The following is a 21723-nucleotide window of genomic DNA, read 5'->3' as shown; positions in this document are numbered from 1 at the left end:
TAATGACTAATTCTTCAGATAACTTCTCTCTCTACTAGATTACTAGTTCAAAATAAAATATTAAATTATTTTAATGTATAAAATACAATTTAAAAACCCTGGATCCCCAACCAAGCAGTCTACAGTATTAAACTCCAAACAGTTTATTGGTCAACGTTTTCCCCCAAAACTAAATTATCCATCTTATCTGATGTGATATTTCATCCCGTTTACTCATGTCATTGGTTGTGCCATTTGAAGGTAGTTGAAACAGTAAACACATCATAAAAAGTAAGTTAATCTGAGTCCTGTTTACTTAAATAAAGTAAAACAAGTCAATACAGTTCTGTTGGCCATTTGCAGTTGTATTTAGTTTTATGGGCTTTTTTCCTGTACAGTGAAATACTGAGTACAATAAATTGTGATCTTTCCCTTGGCATATCTTCCATTGTAATTGTTGAAGTATAACTGCTTTCTCAAGTGTTTGATTTCATTCAGTATTAACATTACCTACTATCTCTCATTTTAAAATTTTTTGGTCAGTGCAGTGATGTAAATATCAGGCATGTGTTCTCTGTAGCAGGCTTTTCTGATGTTGGTACCTAGGTAGCATAACTGAGATTACCCTTCTATTCTCCATAAGGAGGGAGTTTCTGATCCTTCACAGAATGAGGCTGTATGCACAAATGGAACCCCACTCTTACTTCAGTTCTGCCATATATTTCAAACCGTTGTCTGGTAATGCTGTAGAATATAGTAGTTTCCTTGATTGATTCTGTTGTATCTGTAAATACGTTTGTGCTTTTTCTCCTTTGTCTTATCTTCTAGCTATTATTCAGCAGCCCCGTTATCTTATTCATAAAGCATCACATCCAGTAATGACTAACCATCTGTTCCTAAAAAAATGACCAATGGATTATGTTAGTAGTGAACAAACCGATCAAACTTCAGTATCTTTGTGCATTGAGTGGTCTTTTACTGGAATATTTTCTTGGCCAGAACAACACAGATGGAACTGGTAACATGTGGTCTTGATTATTACAAAGGCTTTCATATGGCCTCTTTAACAGGTGTTTTCCTCATAAGTCAAAGTTAGTATGTCATGGTTTGATATACTTTTTTATTACAACATTGTGTTATGTACTGTTAAACCCTTTTCGCTTATCAGGATATTTCACAGTATGTACCGCTGCACCAAAATTGAGTGCACGGTGGGGTTGTAAAGTGGCAGTAATTAACTTTTGTTCCACTTAAGAATTGGCTCAAAACCAAATTGTTAGTATTAGATAATTGTTCTGGAATTATAACTGAATTGCAAAATTTTGCACACTCCATCTCCTTATCCTAAACCTTCTGATTGAGTTGGAGTAAATCAGTGCATCATAGCTGCCTGTGTATCAGCAAATTATGTTTACTGTCGTGGCCTTCGGATTTTAGGTTTCCATTTCATTCTGTTACTTCACTAACATTGCTTCTTAATTGTGGGATCCAAAAAGTCCCATATTTCTGCTGATAAAAGGAAGCTAACACAAGCTTTAAATTGGGAGGGAGGCTCCCAATCTGCAGGCAGGAGCACGAGGCAGTACAGAGCACTCATGCACCCTCGATGCCATTATTCAAGACTCCAATCGCATATGCATGAGGCACATGCATATCTGCAGTGCAATGTACACCAACATCGTGTTAAAGAACCAGTTACTGAAGGATAAGTAACAGTTCTGTATTGAAGGGGTCTATGGCGTTGTCTACATGGTGCGGGAATGCACACCAGTGGGGCTCTTCCTGCTAGAGCGGGCTTTCTTCGGGTGCACGGAGAGACTGCTCAGAAGCTGACATAGCCTCTTCATTGATGTTGTGACTTCCTCTTTCTCAGGTGATCAGTCTTGGAGTTCTGGAGCTTCAGTATTCCCTTAGGGGGGTTTTCAACCCGAAAGCCAAACCTTCTCGCCCATATCCTGGATTCCTATAGCTTGTGAACTTCACTTACTGAGCCTTGTAGCCTCTCTCTCCAAGATCTTTGGAAAAGTCAGGTGCAATGCCTACCAAGGAGCCATGTAACCATGTCCAATCAGGTTAGAATTAAGTCCTTTTTAGCTAGTTGTCAATTCCAGAAAAGTCCCATTTAAACAAAGTGTTTGGGGTTTTACATACCCCAGAGACTGAAAGTCCATGATATCCCCATTCTGTGCCTCGTCCCCCCCACAAAAATCGGAAATTGGACATAAAGCCACTTTGAGGAAGAGGGTGCACTTTTATTTGGGTGAAAAACCTGATGACAGATCATCACTTTACAGAAAGTTCAATTAGCAATTATTCACCCAGCAAAAAAAAGGAAATAAATTGGAACTTATGACAAATTTACATTAATCTTCCTGTTTATAGAACTGGGCTACAGTGACATAGGTTATGTCCTGAAACTTCACCATGCTAGAAGGAGCTTACTTTAAAATGTCTGAAGATGAAACTAATTTAAGATTTTCAGTTTTATATAGAGCCTGTATTCTCATGAAGGCTGTTTCTCTCACACAGATAATTGGTCACTTTCAGATAAGTGGCTTGCAGAATCCTGGGGCAAGAACGTTTTGCCTTCACCTTCTTTTCCCCTCCTAGTTTTTGGCTGAGTTCCATGCTCCACTCTACTAGTAGTAACTCAGGATAGGAGACACATCTGATTAATATTCTGACTTTTGGTTTTGATTTTACTGTCGCCTTGAGTGGGCAGTGATTATGGGTGTCTTAGTCTTTGTCTGCATTTGCTTAATAATCTTCATTTTCATTCTTCAGTTTCTTATGCTGATGCTGCTGGAGCCTCATTATTATTATTAAGAGAACAGGAATAGCAATTTTATTTCAGTTTGGCTTCTAACTAGTGATAATGTTAAAAGGCCTTTAAAGATGTATATTGCAGGATTTGTGGTAGCACAGAACCTTCTGCGGTTTGAAGTAATAGCCAGCATGGCTGTTTAAGGAATGTATTGTAGTATGTAGTAGTCTAGCCATAAGGAGTATTGTTAATATATCCCTGGCATTTGCCACCTAACTGAAAACAGCTGTGGTGACCACAAATGCAAAGAAATGCCATTCCTTTTTCAAGGAGGATTTGACAAGGGTTTTTTTTTTTTTAGGATTATTGTGAAAATAGCTAAGTAGGCAGAAATAGTACTGGAATATTCTTTTTTTGCAGATCATTTTTTTTTCTTGGTTATTGCCATGCAGAGACAGAAGTGCTTGTGGTTAGCGCTGGATTACATGTCAGCTGTTTCACTGTCTCAGATCTTACTGCACTTTTAAAGTAGGACCTGGAACTGCCATCGTGTGTGTGTGTGTGTGTGTGTGTTCTCCCTCTCTCATTTTCATGACTTCCTGCTCAGATGCTCTAGACTACGGTTCTTTTCCTGGTTTTGTCCTTTTTTTCCTGTGTTAAATATTTTTCTGTGGAGACATAGTTTACTTAAGTAAAAACAAATTTGGTACAGTATTTTCTGGGAATTAATCACTGTCTGGGAGGAGCTAGTGTGCTTCTAGCATTAACCCGAGGCTGTTGTTAACTGCCAGGAAATGTTCTATGCTGATGTTATTGCTGTAAATGATGAAAAAGGCAAGGGGCAGGACATGGATTTTTTTTTTCTTTTAAGTTTGAAGTGCTGTTTGTTATGTGCAGGGCATTCATTAAGTGCCCTATATGTTACTTATATTACAATAACCCTCCGGGGCCTGATCTCTGATTGGGGATCCATCATGGTGTTGAACAAACAATTATTAGCCAATCTGATTTACATAGATCTTATTGCAACGCTTCTTGTTGTTTAGAATCAGAGTTCAAAGACAAGTCAGTCTTTGCTAATTTTGAGAAGCACATTTCAGATTTGATCTGTTTTTTCCCCCCCCTTCAGTCTTTAAATGTCTGAGAACCTTCAAAAGTGTAATGCTAGTAAGAGTCAACTTCAGTGGTTGTGCTCATCTTTTGGGTATTGTCCCATCTTTGCAGACTTCTTTTGATGTCATGACGCTTTGTGCTGTATTTGCTTTGCCATCTCAGTCCTAAAATCGATTCTAATGATTCTCTAAGTAGGGAAACTAGTGTACACTACTCCATTTAAAACTGCAGCAAGGTAGAGGAGGACCAAAACCAACCTGTTTCTCACTGGTATCCCTTTGTGATAGCTTACTTCAAAACTAGAAGGGATTCTCATAGCTTCCACTGAAATCAATAGATACTCATTGATTTTCACTGTAATCTGTGGAGGTGCTGAGTGTTAAGCAGCACTGAAAATCAAACTACTTATTTGGGTGCTTAAGTATGAATTTAGTTGTCTCATTTTTAGGCATGTGCTTTTGAAAACTTTGACCTTGGACTCCAGAAAATTGGGAATTTTAATAGAATACTTTTCCACACCAGACATCTTCAAAGTCAACTAGCTGTTATGAATCAGTAATTATAATCATTACCTATGAGGCAAAAACTGTTCACTCTCTTATCACAATTGTCAGGTTAATTAGATAAGCTCATCATTGTTGTAAAGTGACTGAAGTCAATGAAGTTATGGCACTTTGACCCCCTAGCTTGAAACTACAGGGAATATTCCACCAAATTTCCCTTTATTTTTCTCAGGAGATATCTGCTGTCTTAATTCTGAGTCAGTTACTAATTGCTGAGTCTTACCTGGAATCTCCATGCTTCACTAACTTGCATTGTTTCCTGTTTGTTCTGGTAGGGAGGGGTCTTTTTAACAGAGCAAGAGTTTGGCTACTGTTCTTATGTTTTGGTATTTAAATGTAGACTAGAACTTGGTTTTATGGCCTATGCAGTGATCATGGGCAAATCACTTTGTCGCCTTGTGCCTCAGTTTCCCTACCTGTAAAGTGGGGAGGATGGTAATGATTACTGTCTTTGTAAAGTACTTTGAGATCTACCAAAGAAAACTTCTGTAACAAGAGCTAGGTATTAGAGCCTAGGTAGAGCCTTTTATGCTTAAAATGCTTTACATCAGTAAGTTAGGTACAGGTAGTGCAATGACTGTAGGCAGACATGACAGCTATGTATTTAGCAATAGTTCCCATACATGTTTAGTTATTCAGTTGGAATTGCAGATGTATGATGACATACCATGTGGTATTACTTATGGTACAGGAGTTAAATATCTCCCGAGGGACTTTTTGTGCCAAGGTTTTGACTTTAACCTGTTTTCACAGAAAAAAGATGAATACTAACATCTAAGGAGCTTCAGAGTAGCAGCTGTGTTAGTCTGTATCCGCAAAAAGAACAGGAGTACTTGTGGCACCTTAGAGACTAACAAATTTATTTGAGCATAAGCTTTCGTGTTCCATTCTAGGCATCTGATGTAGTGGGCTGTAGTCCACGAAAGCTTATGCTCAAATAAATTTGTTAGTCTCTAAGGGTACATCTACACTACAGCGGGGAGTCGATTTAAGATACGCAAATTCAGCTACGTGAATAGCGTAGCTGAATTCGACGTATTGCAGCCGACTTACCCCGTTGTGAGGACGGCGGCAAAATCGACTTCTGCCGCTTTTTGTCGGCGGCGCTTACTACCACCTCCGCTGGTGGAGTTAGAGCGCCGATTCGGGGATCGATTGTCGCGTCCCATCGGGACGCGATAAATCGATCCCCGAGAGGTCGATTTCTACCCGCCGATTCAGGCGGGTAGTATAGACCAGACCTTTGGTGCCACAAGTACTCCTGTTCTTTTTATCTAAGGAGCTGTGTACTTTTCTAATTGGGAAGAAAGTTTGGAAAATGAATCAAAGTATTTTACTTCATGGTAGAATCTAGAACTATTCAGTCTGCGCTGCAGACTGTATATTAAATAGCTGGGAGTCAGCATTTTATTATCACATAGTGTGTCAGTTTTCCTAAATCCATAATAAAAAGCTGAGTTGTACATGTTCTTATCCAAGGAAGAAGTGACCATAGAAAAGAGCGGGTAACACCAGATTTAAAAAAAAAAAAAAAATCCTTCTGAGTCCTACTTACAGTCCAGGAGAAAAAATAAACAACAAACCCCGATTTTCCCTGTTTTCTTGCTGTCCTTGTGTATGTATGGAGCAATGCCTTATCTCCTAACAGCTTTATGTAAACATGCAATTATAAAAAGACCTAAAGATCTTAATGCCAGTTATACAGTAAAAACTGGTTGGGTGAAAAATTTTAACTACTTTTTTTCTTTTTGCAGAGTTGAAAGATCTACAGATCAAGTAATCAAACCAGTCAATGTGGAAGCTTTGTCCAAATGGGTTGGGAAAATACCTTCAGATGTTCTACAAGACATGCCAGTGATTGCACCAATGTTAGCGAAACTTGGCTACGATCCATATGCCAATCCACCAAATTATGGAAAGCCAGATCAAAAAGTTCTTGAAAACACACGACGGGTAAGGTATTTTTGTATATGAAATCTACTTGGCTAAAAGTGCATCATTCATTATGAAAGAAATGTTGAGGAGATTTTGTTTTAACGTGGACTATAAAACAGTAATTTACTGTTTTCCTAACTGCAACCTTTAAAAGAGCTTTTGGAGGAGATTTTCATAGGCACTATGAACAGTTAGGCCTCCAACTCCCATTGACTTTTAATGTGACTTGGGTGCCTAACAGCCCATTATGCCTTTGAAAATGACCCCCTTCATTGCTACCTCCAACATACTGGCATGCAAGGAATTGTTAAAGAGCTTCAATGCTGAGTATTATAGGAAAGTGTGTAAGACTATAAGATTTACCATTGCAGATCAGACCATTGCTTCTGCCTCCCAATGGTTTTAGAGAAGGTGAATCACTCTCCCACGTCCCATGATGCATCTAGCTAACTGAGTATACTTAAGGGAAGGAGGAAAATCCTTCCTGAGCTCCTTAGGGACTCATCTGCAAAGCAGGAGAATGAAATACTCTTGCTTTAGGTTGCTCAGATACAAATATTCATGGATATAAATATTTCTAGCTCCTCTTTACAGCTCAAACTACAGAGATTTTTTTTAAAACTCTTGTTCTTCATTAACCATTTGTTTCTGTATCATGGGAATCTATTGCTCTGTCAAGCTTGAAGTTGCTTTGTATCTTGTTTTCTTTTGCATTTTCCATGTCTCAGAGGCAGGAAAGAAGTTTCTTTTGTCCTTTCTCGTATTGGCACTTTGTTTTGTGGGATGAAGTGCAAAATGAAGATGCTCCTGAAACTCTCCAAGCTCAGTGGCAGAGATTTCCTTAGGCTTGCTCTCACTCTGAGGGCTGTTTTTCCACAGAACTATTAGCCAACTTTTCCCTCTCGCTCCAGTTTGATCTGACTGGCAAGGACTGGGGCTTTGGGGAAACACTTAAAGAAACATTAGGGAAGTCCAAAGCCTAACAGTAGATTCCCAGCTAATTCAGTGGTTGAGCAGGGTCCTGTTTACAACATTAAGGGACTTATAGAATCAAGAGGTCATCAAGTCCAGGTCAGGGCACTGAAGCAGGACCAGGTAAACCTAGACCATTCCTGACGGGTGTTCATCCAACCTGTTCTTAAAAATCTCCAATGATGGGATTCCACAACCTCCCTTGAAGCCTCTTCCAGAGCTTAATTACACTTAAGATAGAAAGGTTTTTCCTAGTAGCTATCCTAAATCTCTCTTGCTGCAGATTAAGCCCATTACTTCTTGTCCTATCTTCAGTGCATGTAGAGAACAATTGATTTCAGTCCTCTTTATATCTTCGATTCCTGTGTTTGGTTTCACATTTTCCTCATGTAATTTCAACTCATCTTCTACATCATCATTTGGGAGTCTTCTCTTCAGCAAAAACGAGTCCTTGTGGCACCTTAGAGACTAACAAATTTATTTGGGCATAAGCCTTTGTGGGCTAGAACCCACTTCATCAGATGCATGGAGTAGAAAATACAGGAGCAGGTATAAATACATGAAAAGATGTGAGTTGCCTTACCAAGTGTGAGGTCAGTCTAACGAGACAATCCAATTAACAGCAGGATACCAAGGGAGGAAAAATAACCTCTGAAATGGTAATGAGTAGCCCATTTCAGACAGTTGACAGGAAGTTGTGAGTAACAGTAGGGGGAAATTAGGTTTAGGTTTTGTAATGACCCAACCACTCCCAGTCTTTATTCAGGCCTAATCTGATGGTGTCCAGTTTGCAAATTAATTCCAGTTCTGCAGTTTCATGTTGGAGTCTGTTTTTGAAGTTTTTGTTGTTGAAGAATTGCCACTTTTAGGTCTGTTAGTGAGTGACCAGGGAGATGGAAATGTTCTCCTACTGGTTTTTGAATGTTATGATTCCTGATGTCAGATTTGTGTCCATTTATTCTTGTGCGTAGAGACTGTTCAGATTTGGAGACAATTAATACCTTCAAGTCAGCGGGACTGCTATAGATACCTGCATGGCCCCACAGTATGCCACCATTTTTATGGCTGACTTAGAACAACGCTTCCTCAGCTCTCATCCCCATACGCCCCTACTGTACTTGTGCTACGTTGATGACATCTTCATCATCTGCACCCCTGGGACCCATTTTCAAGAAAGCCAAACCAGCAATCCAGTCTCTCATCTGCCAACCCCCATCACAAAACAGGTGTATCCATCATATGATCCTTCTTGGGAACAGTGGTCCTATGGAAATCAAGAGGTAGAAATAAAACTAAGATGGATTCAATCAAGATGATTAATCTTTTCCCTTATAGTGCCTCTCATGATGTCACCAGATCTCTTTTCTGTAACACTCAGGCTTTACGTGATGCCTGGGTCTGAAGTTTTGATATAGACCCTACTTCCAGAGAACTTGGTTCTGGAACCCTTTGGACTGAAACTTTTTTGGCAAATTCCTAGCAAAGGCTCTAAAGGACTCTTCAAACCTGAATAGAATTTCCAGTTTTGCCAAGCCTTTTGATCCACAGGAAATTCCTCACCAAAACTAACCGGAGAGACTCTCAATGAAGAATTTTTATGTATGTATGTATGATAATGAAGCTCTTGTAGCTCAGGTGTACTATTTTTCCTTGCAGGTAGGCTTAAGAATTTTTGTCTTAAATCTGAGTCAGTACCACTGTGAATGAACCTGCTCTCAAGATTTTTAAAGAAGGAATTTCAAGAGCTATCCCTGCTGTCGCTTTATCTGTTTAAAAAATGAAGCTTTCTAGACTGTAGCAAAGTCATCTTTCTCTTGGAGCAATATTCCCAATGTCATCAAAAGAAACAGACACTGATTTCTGTTCTAGATTCGTCATGGCAATGAAAAGATCCTAAGGTTTTATCCATTCCATCCTCCATCTCTCAATATGCAAAACATACTTCAGAATGGAGATGTTGGCACTTTTGAGCCAAGAAACAGACTCTCCTCCTACTCTCTGTCACTCAAGCTGTCTTATGCTTCACAAATCTCAACATTTCCATGCCACCAACATTTCCTACACTTCGCAATTGGGAATCACTTCTCAGTTCCACACAATGCCCTTTGACTTATCTCATGCTCCTCCATTGATCATAAAAGTTGCTGGTCATCCAGCAGCCAGCCGGAGATGTGGACTTCCAGGTCTACCACTAGCTGTATGACCTACTGATGAAGATACAATCATATGTGGTGACAATTTGCCATGCCCTCTGACCCTACCTGTTTCTGGGACATCATGGATTCATAATGAACTATAGAATAGCTGAAGCAGTTGTTTAGGGTTGGAAGGATTAGCTTTTTATCAGTAAATGACTGTAAACTTTGATTTCACCATACACATACAAACCAATGAAAAATGTTTCCACTGATGATTATCTAAATTTACAGATACGTGAAGTAAAAATAATGCTGCTTGAGACCTTATTAGAGTTTGATGTAAGGATATTTACTTAGTATATTTTGACATGTGATTTTGACAATTTGTGTTTTAATAGTTATAAAGCTTTAACTTGTAGAATCTGTTTACTGTCATTAAATAATTGTCTGACCCCTCCATAGTTTCCCGCAACTGTGAAAATGTAAATAGGTAATAATAGAACAAATACATAAAATTAGGGCTGTCAAGTGATTAAAAAGCTTAATTGTGCAATTTATTTAAATATTGGATTTTTTTTCTACATTTTCAAATATATTGATTTCCGTTACAACACAGAATAAAAAGTGTACAGTACTCACTTTATATTTATTTTTTATTACAAGTATTTGCTCTATACAAAAAAAAGACTTAGTATTTTTCAATTCACCCAGTACAAAACCTGTAGTGCGGTCTCTTTAGCATGAAAGTTGAACTTACAAATGTAGAATTGCGTACAAAAAGTGCATTTAAAAATAAAACAATGTGAAATTTTAGAGCCTACAAGTCCACTCAGTCCTACTTCTTGTTCAGCCAATCGCTCAGACAAACAAGTTTGTTTACATTTGCAGGAGATAATGCTGCCCTCTTCTTGTTTACAGTATCACCTGAAAATGAGAACAGGTGTTCGCATGGCACTTTTGTAGCCAGCATCACAAGATATTTACGTGCCAGATGCGCTAAAGATTCATACCATGCTTCATGCTTCATGCTTCAACCACCATTCCAGGGGACATACATCCATGCTGATGACAGGTTCTGCTTGATAATGATCCAAAGCAGTGCAGACCAACGCATGTTCTTTTTCATTATCTGAGTCAGATGTCACCAGCAGAAAGTTGATTTTATTTTTTGGCGGTTTCCGCATCGGCGTGTTGCTCTTTTAAGACTTCTGAAAGCATGCTCCACACCTTAGCCCTCTCAGATTTTTGGAAGGGACTTCAGATGCTTAAACCTTGGGTTGAGTGCGGTAGCTATCTTTGGAAATCTCACATTGGTACCTTCTTTGCGTTTTGTGAAATCTGCGGTGAAAGTGTTCTTAAAATGAACAATATGTACTGGGTCATCATCCGAGACTGCTATAACATGAAATATATGGCAAAATGCGGGTAAAACAGAGCAGGGGACATAAAATTCCCCCCCCCAAGGAGTTCAGTCAAAAATTTAATTATCACATTATTTTTTTAACAAGCGTCATCAGCATGGAAGCATGTCCTCTGAAGCACGAAGGGGCATACGAATATTTAGCATATCTGGTACGTAAATACCTCGCAATACTGGCCCAACTCTGAAGGTGGCGCCCTTCCAGTAGCAGGGCAGAAGTAAGGGTGGCAATGCCATACCATACCATGCCATCCTTACTGCTGTGCTGCTGCTGGCGGTGGCTCTGCCTTCAGAGCTGGGCTCCTGGCCAGCAGCAGCCACTCTTCAGCTGCCCAGCTCTGAAGGCAATGCGACCAGCAGCAGTGCAGTGGGTAAGGGTAACCGTACTGCGATTTCCCCCCAATAACCTTGCAACCCCTCCACAGCTCCTTTTTGGGTCAAGACCCCTACAATTACAACACTGAAATTTCAGATTTAAATAGCTGAAATCATGAAATTTATGATTTTAAAAATCCAATGACCATGAAATTGACCAAAAAGGACTGTGAATTTGGCAGGGTCCTACTTATAAGGCAACAAATCACAAACTTCTCATAAATATAGTTGTTCACTCCACCAGGAGTACAGCTACCAGTGCTGAGTAGTAGTTGTGGTTTTATTTGCATATTAAATTTAAATGTGTGTTGTAAGGAATAATCCCCCCCTAAACTGAAGCCTAATAAGGCAGTAAGTAAATTCAATTCCAAGAGCAGAGCTAGAATGGACTGTTCATATTACTAGAACACTGAAATTAAATGACCACCTCTTCAATTTATGTGCATTTTAGCAGAAAATTAAATTAGTATAATTAAAAAGACCAATCCCTCATGCTCTGTCATATATATTTGCTATCTCACATTTCCTTCTTTGCCTTTCTGGCCTGCCTCATGGTTTCCCTAAGGCTCGTCACTTTTTATTTTTAAGCAATTTAACTGCAAAGTGTAACTTGTATATTAGAATACTGATATATATTCCATATATACAATGTATGTATGCATGTCTGTCTGACTAAAAAATGTAAAAATGGCATAAAAGTAAGCCAGTTACAGATTTGCAGATCAGAAGACTATATTCCTCAAATTCGGAGCTTAGTGGAAAGCAGGAAGATGTTTGACTACTGTGAAAATTTGTGAAACAATGTATTTTGTTAAAGATGAAAAGGCATTTACATGTAAATATTTAGGTAATCAGTGTGGATTGTTTGTACAGTCTCCAAATTGATAGGAAGAACCTTTTTCTTTTATAAAATAAGCGAAGCATAGTCTATAAACCTGGCCATTTACATATCTGAATAAGTGGTATTTTTGAATTTAGATGGTAATGGTTTCAGTAATATCATATTGAAGGAAAATTTCTCCAGAAGTTTTCCTGGCTTTCTCAAGAGTAAATCATAAATAACAATAAAATTGTGTAATATTTGGTGATCTAGAAAATATTCCATAAGCACACTCTAAATATCTTAATATACACAACTTACTCTGTTGTTTAGTATGAAATTAACATGAAATACTGTTTGTTGTTAGAAATAGTATGCAGTGTGGCCTGTGGGAATTACTTTTAAGACTTGGCTACATTAGCCAAGAAATTCATGATAGTAGCTGTGTAATGAATTATGGTTCTTGCTCGAATGGTGTTAACCCAACTCCATGTCTTATTTAAACAAGGGCTTAGTGATTTAGGTGTGAAAGGCATCCCCGTTCAGTAAAAAGCAATTATTTGGAAGGCTGGTACCCCGTTTTAAGTAAATAGACTTTCTTTATCTTTATCACTTAAGAAAAGTCTATCAGGTACTGATAGGTTGTGACATTATTATAGTTTGTAAATCAATTTTGTTCACAATTGCTTCAAGATTACATTTTTTTTTTAAAGCCTTTACTGTACTTTGGCAGCTCATTTTTTCTATTCTGTCATGCATAGGGTTTAACTTTCAGGCTTTAGCTCATTTCCTTTGTGTAAGTAACCAGACTTAAACCTAGTTTCCCTAACTTTAAGGGCTGTAATCTTTAAAGCTGGCTGGCCTGGTTGCCAAATTTGAGTTTTGAGCTCAGTCTTTTGTCCCTGGTTTGGCAGGAGTAGAGTGCTACAGATATCCTATGCAAAATACTTGAGGTGGATTTAAAAAGCAAGCTCTGGAAACAGTTCCAGGATGACTGACATGTCAGGTTATCATATACTTTGCTGTCTTTTGAAGAATAAACAAAAGATGCAACAGAATCTGATGCTGATTAACCCAAACACTGGGATTTTAAGTTTGCCTTATGATTTTGATTCTGTTGGAATGCAAGTAGTTAAATTAAGTAGTACAGCTTATCCCTGGAGGTACCTGCTGAAAAATAATTACAGCTGCTTGTAATAAGAATTACCTCTCTACTTCATGCTTGTGATAACTTATGTTGTTAGAAGAGGGGGGGGTTTGCTGCTCCAGTGACTTCTTCTGTTTGGGGTTTTGCATTGGTGACTGAGGGCTTTTGTCTTCATGAATAGTAATGCCCACTCACCTTTTAATATCTAAAACCCATTTGTCCATATTGCTAATTGGAACAGATTATAACTTGTGAAAAGTTATTTATTCACAAGCTAAAGTTAAGAGAAACCTGAGAGAGGCTTCATTTCAACAGCAAGAACTTTATGTCCTACAGTATCTGGCAGCGTAACATCAATGGCAATCTATTCCAGTTGTTGGGAAAGCATCCAAAGAGTGACATAGGAAATGGATGTTAACATTCCCAGCAAGTGAATAGGATATGGTGAAGACTGAGGATTCAGTTGTAGGTGTTGCTGAGCTGGATGTGAATGGTTCATATTTGTATAAGAAGTTTGGAAATGAAGATGATAAAATTGAGGATGATTATCAGCTCTTCAATAATTTGGAATGCCTTTCTCTCAGACCTACGTCAGTTGAAAGAAATAGATTTTTATTAGCACATGCTAAGGAAAAAAAATTCTGTGAAGGAGCAGTTACTAGGATGGACAAGGCTACAAACACATTACATCTACAGGGAAGAAATAAGAGTAATTAACTTTTACAAATCTTAAAAGCAAGGTAGTTTTTTTTTTTTTTTTTTTTTTAAAGTTGCCTTTTGAGAAGCAAAAACTTTGCATAGCAGTTTTTCTGTGGTTTATAATTTGCCATTCCTGGCAACGTACCACTCATTTGAATAGCATTTCACAAGTTATAATCTGTCCCTTAAAATAGCTTTATCTGAAGATACCATATTTCTGCTAATAATAAATTATTGATCTTGCAAGCAACTGTTTTTCATTATGGACTAATTGCTTCCTTAATTTCATTTTGGGCCTTGCATGCTTGTCCTTTACTGTGTGGCTGCATGTAAGACATCCATTCTTATGCAGGGCATTGGGTACGGAGGTGGAAGATGTGTGCCTATAGAATCTGAATAGTGTTGGATATAGATCAGTGCATACGGAGGGACAAATAAATAAAAATACGTCTGTCCCTTGATGCATACATGGCCCTGTTGACTTCAACGCAGCTTTCCGTGCATTTACGCAGAATTTTGTGCTTTATTAGTTTTTTATAATATAAGCAAATCTTATAAAAGTGCTCATCCACTTTACTTTAAGGATCAGCTAGCAGTGACTCAAGTTTGATATGTTTATAGTTAAAAATACAGTGGCTTTTTGTAGAAATATAAGAGGTAAACAGATTCCATATCCTCTCACACAAAGGAATCTTTTGTAATTGAGTTCATATGTACACATAAAATATTAATAATTGGTGTTCTCTGAAATGCTACAAACTAGTAGCCCATTTACCAAGTGACGAATATAAGGTATTAGAATCACTTCATTATATTTTAAGAATATCGGATGTGCCTGTAGATCAGTCAGAATAGTGAACTTGCACAGAGGCATCTGTTAAGAGTTGAATAGAGTATAGCAAAAACTGGAGGATTCCTTGTGACTATTAGATTTTGATTTATGCCCAATTGAAATTGGCTTATCCTTGTATTATGACTGGCTGTGCAGTTTCCTCTCACATCTGTAACATATTACTCCCGTTTTTCTTTGGCGCGCACACACTCCACATTGACTGAATTTGTGGACACAGTATTACATATTCCAGTCATTTCTTTTGACGATTCCTGAAGGTTCCGATGTTCACCATAAAGAGATTGTGAGAAGAAAACTTACATGTGCTTAGTGGAAAAAGCGTGGGGGTTCTGCCTGGCTACTTACTGGTTGGCCTTCTTATAATAACTTGTGCAAGCTATATTTTTCTCTGTCATGTCACAGAAAATTCTGTTGACTAGTCATAATAGCTGGAGAAAGAAATTGAGTCTTATCAACCCTTCTGTTTCAAAGACACCACTTATCCCCAGCTTGGATCTTGAAGACATTTCCTCAATGTTATGCTAGTGTTATCAACTGAGATTCACTATATTAGAGATCATGTGTGTCCCCTTATTTTTTTTAAAAGGCAATGTTCTGCAATAATGATCCCAAAGCATTATAAATACTGTAGTGCATCTGACACCAGTGTGGTTGCGCAACTCTGTCTTGTAAAAGATGTCGTGTATATTTGTGTGAGGTATGCAGCAATGAGATGTAGCTGTGGAACAGACCAGAATCAAGGCCATGATTGTGCTTATAGCTAAGCTGCGAATGGATGGTGTTGGTGACCACAGAAGCATTTCGCTGTGTGTATTTTGGCTTGTGTTCTTTGCTCTAACTTTTCTAACTGAAAACAAAAACAAAATTCCATTTTGGTTCTTGTATTCTAAGTCAGTGGTTTTCAAACTTTTTTTTCTGGGGACCCAGTTGAACAAAATTGTTGATGCCCATGACCCAACGGAGCTGGGGATGAGAGGTTTGGGGCATGGGAGGGGCAGAGGGTTGGGGTGTGGGAGTGAGGGCTGCGGGTGGGGCTGGGAATGAGGGGTTCAGGGTGTGGGAGGGGGCTCTAGGCTGGGGCAGGGGGCTGGAGTGCAGGAGGGGGGCAGGGCTTGGGGTGCAGGTTCTGGGGTGGGGCCAGGGATGAGGAGTTTGGGGTGCAGGAAGGGGTTCTCCAGAATTGGGGGGGGGTGTCAGGGCTGGGCCAGGGGGTTGGGGTGCAGACTTACCTCTGGCAGCTCCCAGTCAGCGGCGCAGCTGGGGTGCAGAGGCAGGCTTCCTGCCTGTCCTGGCACCACAGACCGCGTTGCATCCTGGAAGCGGCCAGCAACAGGTCTGGTGTGGAGCCGGTGCTCGGGCTGGGGACAGCGCGTGGAGCCCTGCGGCCCCCTGCCGGACCTGCTGCTGACCGCTTCCAGGGTGCAGTCCGGTGTCAGAAAAGGTAGGCACTAGCCTGCCTTAGTTGGGCAGCACCGCTGACGGGACAGTGGTGCTGACCAGAGCAAGGTGACCCAGTGCTTTACATGCTGCAACCCAGTATTGGGTCACAACCCACAGTTTGAAAAACACTGTTCTAAGTGGTCACCCATGAGAGAGGGGTTTCCTTGAAGAGAACCCGCAAATCTCCTGTGTGACACCTTTTGGTACAGTCTTTATAGTCCTCTTTTGTTAATTTTCTTCTTTGAGCTTTTTAGATGTAGATACTCCACTGCCTCCATTCTCTCCACAGGAATGTCTGTATGGTTTGGAAAAGAGAAATTAACCCTGATTTATAATAGGATATTGAGCTATTCACCACTGAAGTATAAGTTTAATTACTATAAGTCGCCATCTGGTGACTGTTCAGTGACCTATATTAAATGAGTTTGCTCTCTCTTTAGTTCCTACTTGCAGTCTGCAGTGTGATTTTTTTTTTTTTTTTTTTTTTTTTTGCTTATCTAAAATAGTTTCTTTAAATGTTTGTAAACACCTGATTTTAAAAAAGGTTAAAAGACTTTGTGATAAGTATGCTTTACGAGACAAATTCTACAATGGAATTTGCAGTCGTTTATAAAATAAAATGAAACAAAATCGATTTTCTTGTACATGTAAATTGCTGCCATGCTATTTTGTATTGGAACAATTGTATTCTGAAATTGCTGCAGGTAAAGCCCCAGTTTGTGGATTTTATTATGGAGATTTTTATCCAGAAAACAATCCATCTCAAAGAGGAAGATTCAGTATATTTCTGAAACTTTTATTTCTGAAACTATCAGGTGCCAATTCTCTTTTTAATTTCTTTAATATTCTGCTGAATATTAGTTGCTTGGAAATCTTAACAGTGACTGATCACACAGTTAAAATATTGCCTGGTAACAGATTTAATTTAAGGAAATGAAATGATTCCATTTAAAGTAAAACATGACTCCCTTCTCTCATGTCTTCTCCTTCTCTAATGACCCAACATGACTGAAGAAGTGGTTTTGATTGGCATTTGAAGGAGCAGTTCCCAAAGCTCCTTGCTTAGTAGATTGCCATTATACAGGGTCTTGATCAAGACACAAGGGGGAATGAACCACAGACCACATGGGATGGATTTAGGAAGCAAGCTACAACTTTATTACTACTGGGGAAGGGCACTACGTGCTCATATCCTGCTCTTACACACCAGGCATTTAACTGGTTCCATTGTGGAATTACAGGGCTCCCACCATCACACCAATAGCTGCGGGTAGACCTGCCTAGACCAACCTCTAGGACTTATGTTGCTTCTGAATCCTGTCTGCCTCCCCTTGTGTAAAGGGAGGTGCATGGGCAGAGGTTGCCAAGGGGTGAAGGCAGCTCAATATGCAAAGACTTCAGGTGTTCCCTCTCTTCTAAGTCTTGTCTTAGCTAAATCCCAGGTCTCATTTACCTTGGGAGCTGACCTTTTTAGGCTTATCTGCACTGGACACTACCACAAATTGTGACAAACTAAGCAGTCTTACCTTTCCTAATATTAAACTTCAAAGTCTTAATGCCTACAACCCAGCTTGTGCCTCCATGAAGCTGAAGGGAAGGAGGAAAAAACCCGCCAGAGCTGTCAGATTTGTCCAACAGGAAAAATTCCTTTGATCCCAAAACAGGTGATAAATCAGACCTGCAGCGTCCTAAAAACACAGCTCCAATAGTACAACTAAGGTGAGAGAGGGTGGAGCAGTTACCAGAAGGAAGAGGCTTTTGAAAAGTCAGAGTTTGGCTCCCCCCTTGTTCCCTACACATTTAATTGGCTGTCCCAATCACCCACCCCAGCCAATAGGAAGGTGGCGGAGGGGAGGAGAGAGGTGTTATGAGGTGAATTGAGTTATGATGGCGTTACAATTCTATTGTACACACTAGTGTTAAGTACATCATTTCGGTCATCTCCTGAAAATCCATAAGCTGCAGAAGAGGACTGAAATTTAATGTAATTTAGACTGCTGACAGCATAAAGTAAATGATCTGCTTCTCATCACAACTTCAGAACATACTTCCTTCCCGTAATAAGCAGAGTAGTGGATCCTATGACGAGAACGGGTGAAATTAGTTTTTTGCCTATAATTATAACTTTCTGTAAACGGGATCCACTACTCACGGTAGATTTTTCACTTTTCAGGTTTATATTTATAGCTGTCTCAAATTAAATGGAGAGGAGAGATGTTTTTCTATGTCTAATGTAGCTGATGGATAAAAATAAGACCATGTTACTCTCTAGTCTTGTTTATTTTCTATCACTCTCAGATTGTCTATTGCAAACCAGTTGGTAGAGCTGTTGATCTTCCAGCAGGGGAAGTTGACAGTGGCTGGAGAGTTGGCGAAAGGAAATCTTAGGACCTGTCCCTAAGATAATGGAACGGGCAAATACCCAAAAGTAATAGCTAGAGCACTAGTATTCGGTTATAAATAAGTAAGAGAACTAAGTTTGACTGCTTTAATGCCTTCATTTATTGCTACTTGCCCTAAGACCTACTGCAACATACAGACATTTGGCCACATCTTTGTTTTAAGTCCCTATTAGTGGCATAATATTTATTAAATCTGCCACGTGGTCTTGCACATTCTGTGCTTTCTTGTGTAGTGTGCATTTGTGTGCACACATTCGTCCACCCCATAAGCTGAATGACCTTTTCCTATAGCATCACAGTAGGGTCAGAGTGAAACTTATGAAGAATGGGCACTTTTCTTCTATTTCACATTTTTTTTTAATGAACCTTGGAAAATATTACTGTGGACCACATACCTGCTTGTGCTGGATGCTTCTCTGTGGTTGCAGAGGATAAGAAAAGAGGGATACTGAAAAGAAAGAGATTCAAATACAGTGACAGTCTTATAGTTCCCAAACCTATGCTCCCATGGCAGGTGCAAAATAGCCTTACACTTCATACCATTTCTTACCACTATTTCAAGTCTTCATGCTTACAACCCAACTATGTCTCCATGAAGCTGAAAGGAAGGCAGAATACCCCCTTCTCCACCCCCCAGCATCTGCCAAGTTGTTCCACCAAGGAAAAATTCCTTCCTAGCTCATTATTTATTGCTCATTAATCAATGGGAACTTTCCCTTTCTCTAAATCTAGGAGAGAAAGGAAAGCTACCAAACATGGTTTCTGATCTACTTGTGAAAAGGGTTTCCAGTGAATTGTTGCTTCATGTGGCATGTATACAACTCAGAGTAAATGAACGCACTTCAAAAATGGTCACTACGCTGCTGTCTCTTGTTCTACTTAACAATAAGATAGTGAGCTCTGATTTCCATAATAAGTGCATAATAAGTAAGGCTACGATTTAGTCATGGGTATTTTTAGTAAAAGTCATGGACAGGTCACGGGCAATAAAAATTCATGGCCCGTGACCTGTCCATGATTTATACTATAAATACCTCTCACTAAATCTTGGGCTGGGGGATCACTGCTGGGGAGGCGCCCCAGGAGGGTCGCTGCTGGAGGGGTACTGGTGGTGGGGGTTGGGGGAGACTGTGGCATAAAGTGCCAGGGGCTTCGGACAACAGCTGCTCTGGCTGCCCAAGGGGCCGCCGACAGTGGCTGTTACGGCCGCCCCGGGACAATTGCTCAGGCAGTCCCCAGGGCCAGCTGCACTGGCTGCTGCTCAGGCGGTCCCTGGGGCCAGCTGCCCAGGGCCATCCGAGCAGCGGCTGGTGCGGTTGGCCCTGGTGCCGCTCCAGCAGCAGCAGCCAGTGTGACTGGCCCAGAGCGAGCTGCTTGAGCAGCCTGGGGTCAGCCACACTGGGCTCTGCGGAAGTCACATGACTTCCGCGACCTCCGTAACAAACGCCGAGCCCTAATAATAAGTATTATAAATCAGAGTACTGTTTGTTGAAGCAGGTGACCTTCTCAACAGTCGTTCATGTCTGTGCAGGAGTAGCAGTTCCGAATTCTCTTTTACCTTGTGCCAGAATACCTTTTGCTTTTGTGTGCTGTTGATAGAGTATATCCAGCTGTTTATAGTATGGGTTAGATTTCTTTTTCACTGCCAAAGAAGTACACACCCAAATTTGTTGGGTTTTTTTAATTGACCTAATTAATGGTATAAAAGGTTTTTCTTCCCCCACTCCATTTCAAAAAACAAAGATGTCAGTCTTGCCTTGATTCATGTGTTTCAGTCAAAGCTTCAGCCCTTTGCTTGCTTTACATATGCTTAACATGTTTTTTCCCATCTGCCTAACTTATGAATAGATATAGCTGAAGAATAGGGGAAATAATGTTTTTATACAAATTATGCAAATTATTAAATACATTATTTCGCTACAACTACAGCTCGTTTAATTATAAGTCTGGCTTTCTTAAAAACTACTGATGGTGCCGTATGCTGACATATAAGAAGCAGAGAAATTATAAAGAAGAAAGATGCTATATGTTGCACATTCTGGCCAAGACTCTTGTAGAACTGTCTGGAGATGCAGTACACAAGGTGCAGCTGAGGGTGAGAGGCAAAGATTGTTTATAGCCCTGATTTTTCTGGGCTTCTCTGGGAGCCAAAATGGCAACTGGTGTAACTTAGCATCTTGGCAGCCATTCTAAGTTATGGCATCTTCCTCAGGTCTGCATCTGGTTTGCAGCATGTGGTGTCATGCAAAAATCTCTCCAAAATTAAAACCAATTGTTAATTAGAGTTAAAAAATAAGAGGAATTAAGTACAGTACAACTTGCAGTAGGTTATCCTGACTTGGCTAATATTGAATAGAAGGATCTTGCATCTACAGAATTGACCGTTTCTCTATCTGGTCTGAATGGGAGTCTAAACTAGATAAAGTCTGCAATATCTTACACTGATTTTGAGCTCAGATTAGGAGCAGAACGGTCTCTGAAATAATTACTACGTCCGTACACTGCAGTGGCCTCATCTCTGAAGCTGAGTTAGCTCAGAGTTTCCTGTCTGCAAAATAATTCACCCCAAATCTGACTGCAGCATTAAACAATACGATTCATTTTGAATAGCCGATGCATGCTGGGAGCTTTCACTACCCTTTCTATAACTAGCCTGGTTAAACACATGCAAGGACCCAGACTTTACTACAAATATAACCAGGGAGCAAGGAACCCATCTCTGTAAGTTGCAAAACCTTAAAAGTTATCTCAAAAGGAGTGGACAAAGATAGAAGAACAATGGTAATCCACAATGATAGGCACAGCTCTCATTCACATTCTTGAAGCCATTCCCACAATAACCATAGCTTCCCACAATAATGTTAATGAAAGCGTCATTGGTCAAAAATTCAGTGTGTGGTCAATGAGATCCCAGATGTATTGTAAACGTCTGAGTTCAGCAGACTACTTCAGATTTTTATCTTTTAGTTAAGCCGTTAAAATGAAGCTCCTCTCTCTAGACAGCAGCTAAGAAAGTGATGCATCAACAATGTTGTCACATTAATACTATGAACAATTTATTCACCTATCCACAACATGAAACCATTTTGGCTAATTTCATATC

General features: G+C 39.7%; 1 protein-coding gene across 11 annotated transcripts in view; it reads left to right on the top strand.

Annotated features, from left to right (window-relative positions):
- The window catches only part of TPST1 (tyrosylprotein sulfotransferase 1), an 84592-nt gene that overhangs the window by 49967 nt on the left and 12902 nt on the right, over positions 1–21723 (top strand). For all 11 annotated transcript variants that reach the window (XR_004643375.1, XR_004643376.1, XR_004643371.1 and 8 more), the window contains one exon: positions 6174–6372. Coding sequence is in view for 3 of the 11 variants with exons in the window: in XM_034752262.1 (XP_034608153.1) it covers positions 6174–6372 (199 nt within the window). In the remaining 8 variants the exon portion in view is untranslated. The remainder of the gene's footprint in view (positions 1–6173; positions 6373–21723) is intronic.

This window comes from Trachemys scripta, chromosome 18 (assembly GCF_013100865.1).
Source record: "Trachemys scripta elegans isolate TJP31775 chromosome 18, CAS_Tse_1.0, whole genome shotgun sequence".
NCBI classification, from domain to species: Eukaryota; Metazoa; Chordata; order Testudines; family Emydidae; genus Trachemys; species Trachemys scripta.
This window is presented reverse-complemented; position numbering and strand designations above follow the sequence as displayed.